Source organism: Saccostrea cucullata, unplaced genomic scaffold, assembly GCF_032062105.1.
Source record: "Saccostrea cucullata isolate Sc308-1 unplaced genomic scaffold, CSIRO_AGI_Scuc_v1 ctg1031, whole genome shotgun sequence".
Taxonomy (NCBI): domain Eukaryota; kingdom Metazoa; phylum Mollusca; class Bivalvia; order Ostreida; family Ostreidae; genus Saccostrea; species Saccostrea cuccullata.
This window is the reverse complement of record NW_026918126.1, coordinates 125,807-137,712: the sequence shown is the minus strand read 5'-3', so window position 1 is coordinate 137,712 and position 11,906 is coordinate 125,807. Positions and strand designations below refer to the sequence as shown.

General features: G+C 34.1%; 1 protein-coding gene across 1 annotated transcript in view; it reads right to left on the bottom strand.

Moving 5' to 3' along the window:
• Positions 1-62: 62 nt before the first annotated feature.
• Positions 63-11,906, bottom strand: part of LOC134251508 (hemicentin-1-like) — a gene marked incomplete at its 3' end in the record, with an annotated part of 33,896 nt that continues 22,052 nt past the window's right edge. The window contains exons 4-18 of the mRNA XM_062733951.1: positions 7,696-7,944; positions 7,067-7,348; positions 5,735-6,061; positions 4,598-4,732; positions 4,165-4,293; positions 3,233-3,508; positions 3,044-3,133; positions 2,768-2,944; positions 2,286-2,507; positions 1,946-2,044; positions 1,365-1,658; positions 1,018-1,209; positions 816-911; positions 439-723; positions 63-89 (exon numbers count right to left, since the gene is read on the bottom strand). Coding sequence (XP_062589935.1) covers positions 63-89; positions 439-723; positions 816-911; positions 1,018-1,209; positions 1,365-1,658; positions 1,946-2,044; positions 2,286-2,507; positions 2,768-2,944; positions 3,044-3,133; positions 3,233-3,508; positions 4,165-4,293; positions 4,598-4,732; positions 5,735-6,061; positions 7,067-7,348; positions 7,696-7,756 — 2,692 coding nt within the window. The remainder of the gene's footprint in view (positions 90-438; positions 724-815; positions 912-1,017; positions 1,210-1,364; positions 1,659-1,945; positions 2,045-2,285; positions 2,508-2,767; positions 2,945-3,043; positions 3,134-3,232; positions 3,509-4,164; positions 4,294-4,597; positions 4,733-5,734; positions 6,062-7,066; positions 7,349-7,695; positions 7,945-11,906) is intronic.

Here is an 11,906-nt window from a genome sequence, read left to right as displayed (position 1 = left end):
TAATAAAAACAAAAATACATATATTTACAGTCTGCATAGGTATTCACACAATAATCACTTACTTTGGAAACCATATTTTGGGTTGTCACCTAAAATTTACAAAGCAATGATATAAAGACTGCAAAGAGAGCAGAATTACTGACTACATATGCATATTACAACTTCAGGTTCCGAAGTAAGGGAAGGGGGGATGTGTCATAATGAATTAATGATTTCATATACACAGAAAATCTATGCACAGATTCAATCATGACCAAATTTACTCCTGAACATTTCTACCAAATTTTGTTAATTATATTCAATTCCATGTAGGAAAAAAAGCAAATTCAACAATCATTGCACTTTAAATGAAAAGGAAAAAAAAGGCATCTCTCCCACACCAATTCAACATTCTAACATCTTGACACTGCCTTAAAAAATCAAAATGTCTCTACTTACTAATCAGTGCGGCCAGATGAACCCCACAGATATCCGGTCTGACAGACAGACAGATGGACACATTGAGGCGGTTGATGCTATCACTCTGCAGACTCAGTTCTCTGGTATCCTCCGTGGCGGGGAAGCACTCCCTCCCACTCATCGGAATGGTCTGCCAGGTGCTACCACCGTTAACACTTATCTTCACTTTGACACAGTATGTGGAATTTAATGTAAATGGTATCATTAATCTTTTGTTTTCAGCTGAGTAGTCTGGTATGTTATTAACTAATGGAAATGCAAAATCTGGAAAAGAAAAGGACATTTTTATGATGGGTGAAAACGTAATAGAGGCAATTGAATCTATTCATGATCAAAGAATAATAACTCCTGGTTACCTTTGGTCTTGATAATTATTTTTTGAGAGTTGTTTCCCTTTCCAAGAGAATTTTTGCCATACACATAAAACTGGTATGCTACTCCAGGCAGCAAATCTAAAAAAGAAATCAGATAAATGTATATAAAATAATCCAGTAAGATAATTTCTTTCTCCTTCTTTAAGTCATAAATAACTGAAATCATTAAGCAGTGAAAACTAACCAGTGATGTTATGCTGAGTGGCATCTGGGGGTGAGACTATTATATCTCCTGTGTAGATGGGAGGAACACTACTGGTGAAGTGAATGTGAAAAGACTGGGGCTCCCCACCATTAAACCCAGGGGTCCAGCGCAGATAGACCGACTCCCAGGTGTAGGATATCACAGACAGGTTGTAGGGAGCTTCAGGGCGATCTACATAAAAAAAATTATTTATATTAGAAATTTTCAAATAAAAACTTTTATTCATATTAGAAATTTTCAAATAAATTTTTTTTTAAAGTACAGATAAATAATTTAAGATTTACTTTAATACATTTAACTTCTGCATTAAACAAATAATCACTTACTTTTCACAGTTAAACGCACTGTTTTGTGAGCTTGACCATTAGAATTCTGACCAATGCACACATATTCCCCAAAATCACCGGCCACCACATCTCTGATGGACAAAGAGCTGCTAGCCTCGGTGGCACTCAGCTGAATGGTGGGTTCTACTGTAAACCGGGATTCTGATTGGATGATTTTATTGTCTCTAAACCATTCAAATGTAGGCACAGGAAAACCTTTACCCCTACAGGTCATGGTGGTGGAATGATTCACCGTGGTGGCTACCTTCTCATCAGCGTCTACTGATGGTTTAACTGTAAAATAAAGGGAAAATGAAGGAAACCCAAAATGAAGCTACCCTAAGCTAATGAAAATTGAAAATAAATCATAATGCATAAATTCTTTTTCAATATTTCTTTATTATCTGTCTTGCAAGTACTTCTGGCTGCCAAGTTTTTACATCTCTTGTGTATTTCATTTATATAGAATATTCCTCCAGTTGCAAGAATTAATTGCCAGATGACAATTTTCAACTTTTCAAATTCCGAATAAAAGTTGTCTTAAATAATAGTTGGTATACAATATACTTCCATCTACTTACACATGATATAAAGCTCTAAATTGTGCTGTTCACCTCCCGATACTTCCCGACAAGTAAAATTAGCTATATCATCAATCATCAAACCTTGTCGCCCAGTACCTGCCAAACAAAGAGATAAACTAGTGTACTCATAGTTTTTTTTTCTACAGTTAGTGAAGTACTAGTTCATATTTTTGTAAAATATACAACAAACCAAAGAAAACAAAACTCATTTATTTCTCTTATAATTACTGCATGGTAACATCTGTTTTCTTACATATATCAACATCATAAACAATTCCAGAGTTATTCCCCTTTAAGTGTGATTTTTCACTTTAACTTTAAAGACCATACTACGTACCTGCGAAATGAAGTCTGGAGCTGACTAATTTACTGTAGGTTTCTACAGAGGTGACCTCTTCTGTTATGTTGTACATTGGTCCACTCTGGATGACCTGACCATTTTTCAGCCATTCCAACTTTGGCTTAGGAAGGCCTCGAACCTTACATAGGACGGAATACATGGATTGGTTAGAAGTGATGGTTGCACTAGTGGGTGGAGACTCCACAAAGCTAGGTGACTCTGGAAAATTGACAAAAATTTGGTCCATTAACTATAATTCTAAATGCATTATAACAACAATTGTTTGTATAATATTAAAAATACTTTGTACACAAGTGTCACTTGGCTCAAGACCTTGTTCAGCAAGTACACTAGTCTATAGCTATTATAACAAAAAGAATTTAACTTAGAATCAATTGAATTTCAACTGATGTAAATTAAATGCTTAATGTACTTGCAGATGTCATTATAAAAGTTATGTATTTGTGCTAAATTCCTACCTAGTACTTCCACTATGATTGTGGCTGTGCCTCCTCTGCCCATTACATTATAGGGAGTACAGGCGTACTGTCCATTGTCAGCAAGTCCAGCCGACTGAATGGTCAGTGTGGATCCTTGGCTTGATAAAACTCGATTGGTATCTATCTTTCTCCATTCATATTTGGGAAGTGGATATCCTGCAACGATGATTTACCAAATGCAACAAATTTAACCTGAAGAGTGTTGACTACAATAAGAGTTATCTCTCTTTTATTGACTGTATTTGTATGACAAACCTGGTTCAGAGACAGAGCAGGTGAGAGAAATGGTTTCTCCTATGCTCACAGAACTTGAGACAGCTTTGATTGAGGAATATCCAGGAGCATCTTTTAAAAAAAAACATTATACAGTTTCTGACTTCTCATAAAACAACAATAGGCTTGATAATATTAGGAGGACATGCTTATATTAAAATGAACACTTACACTGGACATAAACATAGGTATAGGCGAATTTCTGACTTTGTTCAACTGATTGCCCAGATGGCTCTAGTCGATACATCACAATACAGGTGTAGTTTCCTTCATAGTCCCTGGTGACGGGGGAGGCCGTGAAATTGGCCGACGTGGACTCGCGGGAACTGTCCAGCTTCCTCCATTTGACAGACAGGGGTGGGGGGTTGGCATCCACGGCACAGTGGAGGTGCAGTACCCCCGAGTCATTGACCACTGCTGTAGCTGGTACAGTGATTATGGGTGGATCTGTAACAGTGGTATACAGGTATTTGATTAAATTTGCCCAACAATTTCAGTCAGTACAGTAAAGCATGCTTATAGCGAACATGCTTATAACAAATTGATGCTTTTGATTCCCTGTGATTTTTAAATATATTTTACATGGTTACTTTAACATATTCATAATAAAGATGTTTAATTGCATCTTAATAAAAACCTATTTAGGTCATTTTCACTGATTATGTACCAGTATACAAAGCTTTTTAAATATACTTACCACATATACTCGTGTATAAGTCGGTTCGCCTATAAGTCTAAGCGTTTTTGTAGTTACTTTGGAAGAATTTGCCATTGACCCACTTACAAGTCGGTACAACTTTTTGCCAGAATTGGTTGACAATGTTAAATCAATGCTGTGATGTTTTAGCGAGGTTTCAATAAATATTTAAAAAAAATGATGTAGATATTTACTTCTAAATCATTAAAAAATAAGTAATGCACACTGAAGATTAAAATAAAACTATAAAAATTCATAAATAATTGTACTATATGCATAATTTTATAAAACTATCTTTCAATGACTCGCCTTTAAGTTGGACACATAGATTTGGACCAAAATTAAACTCCCCCAAAACTGACTTATAGACAACTTTATATGGTAGTCTTTACACAATATTACTTACATATAACTTGAACAGATGTACTTTTGCTGTCTGTCTGGACTTGGCCATTGATAGTGTTGGAAGCAGAACATGTATATTGTCCTGCTGCAGTTCTATCAACACTCGAAAATAGTAGCACTGCCTCAGTATCTGAAACACAGTGACATAATTTGCAATGAAATTGCTTTTGTTCTGCAAATTATTTTCTGAGTCTTCTCATTATTTTGAAAAATAAGGACATTGGTGATCCCATTTTATTACTTTCATTGAAACTGAGTATCATGTTTTCTGTACATGGAAAAAATCAATACTTTTTAAAAAGAATACACAGTTTAAAAATAATGTATTGATTTTTATTAAAAGTTGTATATATGTACAGTGCATTTTGCCAATAATGATGCTGACGATTATATATACTAAAATGAAAGGAATGAAAAAGAACATCCATACTAACCCTGCAACACCTGGGTATCTTTCTGCCACCTGACTCTGGTGACCTGGGGGTTAGCACTGACGATGCACCTCAGCTGACTGGAGGATCCTAGGAGGATGTTTAGAGGAGAGGGCTCCAGTGTGATTCTGGGTTTATCTATGAGAAGAGAATTAAATTAGTTTACTCCCATAATTCATCACTCCATCTACAGCATTCCATGATTTACTTTCAGAAAATTCATTTAACTTCATTAAATGAGGTTTTTCAGTTCAATTCTGAGGAAAGTTAAGTCTCAACATTTTCTCCAGCATACACTTTTAGTTAATGGCACTAAAGACTTTGTATCGCTCTCAGTCTCTTTCTCTCTCTTTTTAGATAACAAAACTCTACAGTTCAGAAAAATCACACTTTGATATACTGTAGAAGTACTTTTTTCCACGGGGTCATAATTCCGCGGAATCTCAATTTCTGTTTAATCCGTGGGTAGAAAATTACGCGGATTTTCTAGATTGTCACTATATGCCTTATATTTTTATTAAGTACGCTTGGACAAATTTCCGCGGAAAGTTTGTGACCGCGTACATAGCGTAAATTAATACCAAAATAGTACTTCTACAGTATTCCTAGGTAAATTATATTGCACAATTCACAGCATTTCATATCAAAACACCTATCCATTTAATTTTATGATACCGTATGTAAAGATATTATTTTTATGATTATGGTAATACTTAAAATCCATTTCAGATTCATAAACAAATTTAGCGATTCATCGCCATTTTCGCAATACCGCCATGATTTCCCAAAACGTTTTTCCTGCTATATAAAATTCTCTTTAAAATACCGCCATCCGCCACCCTGTTTTCAAAACAAACGTTTATCTCCATTTTTAAGTGTCAATAATACCGCCAATTTTTATATCCTTTAAAGCGAAATGATATTTTAGCAATTTTAAAAAGCTCACTAAAGAGCTATTCCAAATAAAATGCAATTAATTTTTAGCGATATTCAATTTTATCAATCTTGGCACCCTCACTAATAATGACAATATTAAATCCTCGCTAAAAATTCTGCTTTTAAATACGGTATGTAAAGATATTATTTTTATGATTATGGTAATACTTAAAATCCATTTCAGATTCATAAACATGTACTTACATTGCACTTGTACAAGGAAAGGAACTTTGCTAGGATTATTCAGGTTCACATCATTCTTGGCAGAACAGTAGAAGTTTTTATTATGATCAGTATACTGTAATTTGATGATCAGCTGACTGGTGACCAGAGTCTCAATGTTTCCGTGTCCTATGGAAGGTTTCTGGATGATCTGAATCGTAGCACTGTCTGTAAGCTGGGAGTCCTCGCGAAACCAGGTTATTTCTGGAGGGGGGTTTCCAATGGAGGAACAGGTCAGGGAAACAAAGTCTCCTTCAACCTGGGAGGGTCTGGTGTCATTTGTAATGACTGATATATTGTGGGGAGGAACTGTAAAGTAAAATTTAAATTTGTAACTTGGATATTTGAAAAAAAAAATCTTAATTTAGTTCACCAATACTTCGGTCTATCAAGTTTTGATTTTCTCAATGTCAAATTGAAAACAGTCACATTTCCTTGATAAAGTCAGAATACTAATCATTAATTTTCACTGTAAAACCTCATTATCTCAAAATCCTTGAGACCAAGAAAAAAATCTTCAAGATATCAGAGAATTCTGGATATTGAGGTTAAAATACATACCGGTAATCAAAATGTGACAGAGACTACCAGCTTGCTTCTACATTTTAATTTTGTTTCAGATATCATTGTTCTTTCAAGATTTTGAAAGTATTAAAATGTAAAATGTGCAATGCATCTCATGTATATAAGTATGAATATTCACTGATTTATAGCATACAATCATGTTATACATGAGTAATTATATGAGAGCGTGACAGACAAGTTGTTGTATAAATGATGGCTAGTTGTCTGACACTAAAATTTTGCAGTCCTATAAAAATTAAACTGTCTGCTTGTTTAAGAGATGTTTTATGAAACCGAGTTCAAATGGTCAGAGTAATTATAGAAGCATAATATTAAAAGAAGTGGCCTATCACATCTATTTTTTTTTTATGTACTTCATTACCCTATAATCAATGACTGGTCTTTTTCTTCTTGTCTATCAAACTTGGAAATAATTTTATTTTTGTCCACCAGAGTTGGATTTTTTTTTACCAACCATAATTTACAGCAAAACTTGGTTATAATGAAGTCACGTGGACCTATGAAATCACTACGCTATATCCGTAATTCATTATAATTATTCATGAAAATTATATAGCTGGGGATCCAAGATGACTTCTCTATATCTGTAAATTCGCAATATCTGTGTTCGTACTAATTGAGTTTTACTGTACTTTATGAATATTTTCTAAAACACATGTCTGTCACACCTGATCCTACAATGAATACTGAAAGTAAAGCCCTGGTAGAATAATGTCCGAGTATACTCACTGTAGACATTGAGATATCCCTTCTCTGGTGGCAGTCCCTGTACCGTACATGTGTACTCCCCCTGATCTTGTTTCTTGACATTGCTAATATGAAGATTGAAGAGTCCTCGAATGGAGAAGCGGTTGTCTGTAGCCATAGAAATATTGTTTACAAACAATGAGCCCTGGGGTCCGGCCCATGTTGCCAGGTTAGCCCCCGTGTAGTCACAGTTGAAGGCTGCGTCTCCTCCAATAACAGAGGTGGTGTCAGAGGGCTTCTGCACCCATGCTAGGCCCAGAACATCTGAAAGTAAAAACAGAAGTTTGTAAAAATAAAAAAATTAAGAATGACATATTTAAAAGATCTTTATACAAATAACTGAAGAACTTCTTTGTATGATTTGATCCATTTCCATATATCTTATTGTCGGATTCAATCCATTTCAATTTATTTTTACATCAATACCCATTGATCTATATATTTACAGATCAAGACAGACTCTTATTTGTTAGCTTTCTGATCCAAAATCAAGATTTTTCCTATAAAAATTGAAAATTAAACATGATCTTTTATATCTAAAATTCATGATTATCATATTAATGTAAGCATGTTAGAGGCAATGAGAAAGTTAGTGTCTCTAAAAAGGTTACCTTGAAGACTGGACAGAATGACGAGCGTTATCCAGGCGATGTGATGAATTCTACATGACATTTCACTGTGACTTGTATCATAATCAAGTAATCCACACAAAAAAATATCTTCTCTTGTTCACATTTATAACATCCACATTTAACAATAAATCACATAGGGCTGATGATAATGGTAAATCCAAACATAAAACAAATCACTAGATCTTCACCGTTTCAATTCCTTTTTGTTTTAGAAGTCCTTTCTTTCACCTGTGCAAATTAATGAAACAAAATTTATGCAAATTGAAAATGAAAATCATATGCAAAACAGACAGGTTGTCTGACCAAGATAAAATACACAAGCAATTATGACAGTTGGAGGATTTTTAATTTGGTGCCGAATGGTTGAGAAAATGTGGCCCTTTACATGAAAGAAAGCAGAGGGTCACAGTGTGATCAAAATTGTTTGTTGTTTTATGGGGGAGAGATTTTTGATAAGAGCCCCTAATAAAACTGTCCACTTCATTCCCCTTCCTGTTTAGTGGTAGCAAGCTACTGCAGGTGTTGAAAACATCTTGTTCAAACACTAATGGCCATTACTGCAAATATCTATTGGCCCCTCTGGGTGTTCAAACCTATAGGTGTAATAATCCTATAATTTTTATTTCCATCAAAATCAAACAAGTTAATTAACCCTTCATAAATTAGGGATTTCATAAATGATAGACCATTAGTTGCACATTACATTATTATTTTTTGCATTATAATCCATAGATTTTTCATCTAAGGCAAAAATAATCTTTTGATATATCACATCAGTTTGAAAAACATTTTTTTTCTTCTGAGAAATGCCTTTCTAGTTTCTAGGGACCTGTTTGTAAATTTTTAATTTGTCAAATTGAGGGTAATGACACTATTTTTGTTATTTTTACCCCTTTTTTTTTTTTTAGATACCAATTTTTTTGTATGCACAAAGTTTATTGACTTATTTCTCACTCAATGACTTGGTGCTTCAATGAAAGCTGGTAGCAGAAATTAATTTCTTATTTACGAGAATTTCTAATTTCTCTTATTACAAAAAAAAGATTGATAAACATAAAACGGGGTAGCATATCTACACCATCCAGAACTACAAACAAGCTTGTCTTAGTTTCACTGTCGTTATCTTTTTTCAGTTTTGCTGGTGAAGCATCACTCGAAGGTCTCCTGTTTTTACTGTATTCTAAATCAGTAATCGATATTTAATTAAAACTTCCCTGTCTGGCGACCACCTATCTAATCTCTTCTTTAATTCTTTTTGATATTTGGGGCATGTTTCATTGGTTTTCCTGGGGGCTGCTCTAGGTCACTGTATAGATGGTGACCAGCTTAAGTGTTTTATGACCCTTGTCTATCGGTGATCTGGTAAATTTAATTGATGAACATTTGACAAGCGATATCTGTTGACAAATTGTTTCTTTCTGCTTGTCATTCTAACAATAGCTATTTAATCTCACTCTCAACCTAAGAAGGTTGAATAAAGGAAGAAAAAACTTTTTAAAAAATTTAGTCTATTTTTAGTTGCTATTTTGTATCACCATGATGAATTTGCAGACAGCTTGAAACAAAGAAAAATGATGCCAAGCTTAATTCATTCAACATTTCATGAAAATTAATTGTTCACCTGCTTGTTTGCAGTTTTCCACCTGTTATTTCATTACAACAAAAACCCCACAGAGAAAACTCACATTCTATCCTTTTTATGACTCTACATTACAAATTTGGTTAAAATTCATTTATAATGATCTAAGATCCAGGTAAAAAAGAATATGTCCATAAAACCACTATGAAAAGAACCACCACAATTCAATTTACATTTCAATTTAGTTGGCAAACCTTAAACTGTACACTAACCCTAACTCCTTTTATCGAAGAGCTCTCAGAAGTCATGACATCATTAAACCTTGAGCTGTAAAGTCACTCATCTCAGCAGGGACTGCAGTTTATGGTACTTTTACTGCACTTCATAAGGCCCACATAAAGATTAGAGGGGAACTCAATCCCAGGACAAATAGGAAAATTTTTATGTGTTTTTGGCTTGCTGGTGTTCCCAGGGCGGATAATGATAAAGAGGTGGGAATCCCTTTATACCCAGGAGTGTGAACAGCTCACACACAGATGAGCATTAGACTCCCCATACATAAAAATCGCCATTGAGTCCAAATGAACAAAGAACTTCAAAATATAATATTTTGAATAATTGATAAATTGTACAGAATGTCTTCGTTTATCTTTCTGCTTTTTAAAGTCCAAGAATAACAGATATTGGTACATTTGAGATCAAACACCCTACTCAAACAAATCCCCCTGTTTAGATCAATATGCATGGGAATATAGTAATGGTTGTAGTAAAATGAGAGAGAGAGAGAGAGAGAGAGAGAGAGAGAGAGAGAGAGAGAGAGAGAAGAATCACTGCAGGGGCCTTTGAAGTGGTCAGCTATTTTATGCCACCTGTACATCATTACAGCTGTCCAATTCAATGTTCTTTTGTGACAAAGACATGACTGGACTCTTGTTCTAAACACTTACAAGGACAACTTGACTTCCTTCTCATAAAAAATCCTACCTTGTTTGAATCATATTTTACATCAGATTATTTATTTTTCCTCTTTTTTTTCAACTTTTAATGTTTATTTGTATTTTTTTCAATTACACTGGGGAGGGTGGCAGGTTTATTTTGATTTATTAACCAGGAAATGAAAAATTACACCAAATTTATGGCTAAACTCTCCCAGGTTGCCATCAACACAAGATGAAACACAGACAGGTAAATCCCAAAAAAATAATTAATATTGTTAATTTTCAAAAGGTAACAAAAGTGATACTTGAGACAGCCATCAATATCAGTAAATGACAAACAATATTTCCAATCAAAAATTCTCCTAAGACTGAAATAGCCACATTTCTAATAATACTAAAAGGTCATCTTTTGAAAATAATTTTTGAATTGAAATAATAAAATCCATTTAAAAATCAAAGAAATACAATCAAACCTATTAAACATATATATTAATCAACAATAGAAACATATCAAAAGTACAAAAAAAGGAAACTTGATACCTGATGGAATTGTCATGTCATAATCCAAAAATCTATATGATAATATACATATTGTCCTTTTCCAAAAAACCCCTAACAGTGTGTAACAGTCAATATATCCTGCAGTCCCAATCACAAATAAAAATGTGTCTGTCCAATGAGCTGTAAATGACGGGCATTCATCATAGTTGTCAATCATTACACATCATCCCTTCTGTCCAAATGTTTATTGCATGTCCAATGCAGAATCTAACTGAGGGTCAAGAGGGGAAAACTTCTTCCATGTGCAATAATTCTATATCTGTTTTCAATATCAGAGATGTTCCAGTAAATAGAACCATTCACCCAAAAGTCATAACTGTCCATATACTGCGGATGTTAGTGGGAAAATGCTTTGAATGCCGTGACAATTAAAGTATATCTTATTAGCACATTGGTCTGGTAATTTACAAGATTTATTGATAGAGAAAATGTAGGGGACCTGTTTGTTACAAAACAATGATCGACAGTATTGCAACTTGAAGAAAACTGCAGAAAACAACAGCTTTGAAATATGAAGCATATACATTTTGCTCTCAACCAGCACAATTTACAACTTTTCCACAAATTGAGATCATGCTGATAAGCAATAAAATTAATGCTTTGTTCATGGGATCAATATTAATTTCCTTGTGATGATGTAATGAAATAGAAGCAGACAGTCTTGCAACACCATATAACAAAATCCAGAATCTCTACCTGCAAAACTTGGCCACTCCCTTTACTCTATCATTTTAACAGACAGCTCTCACATAAAATGCACTCAACAGATATTATTGATCAAATCCACAGTGTTTTCTAGATTTTCAGCCAGGAAAATATTTATTCAATTGCCTTCAAAGATATCTGGATTGTCCATAAATCTCTCTTGGTCATCTAATTAAGCACTGGTCTGTGGTTTCCAGTCTTATCAAGCCTCCCAAATTTCTGACATTTTTTTTCACTTAACAACTAATATTCTTAAGTACTTCAAGAATGCGAGTATATCATCTTTGATGAGCTTATTGGTACGTATCTGAGCAATATTTGAATTAAGTAATAAAACATGACTATTACTGCAAGGTGAACTAACATTACAGATATGATTTAATCATCAACATTTCTGCATCTTGACA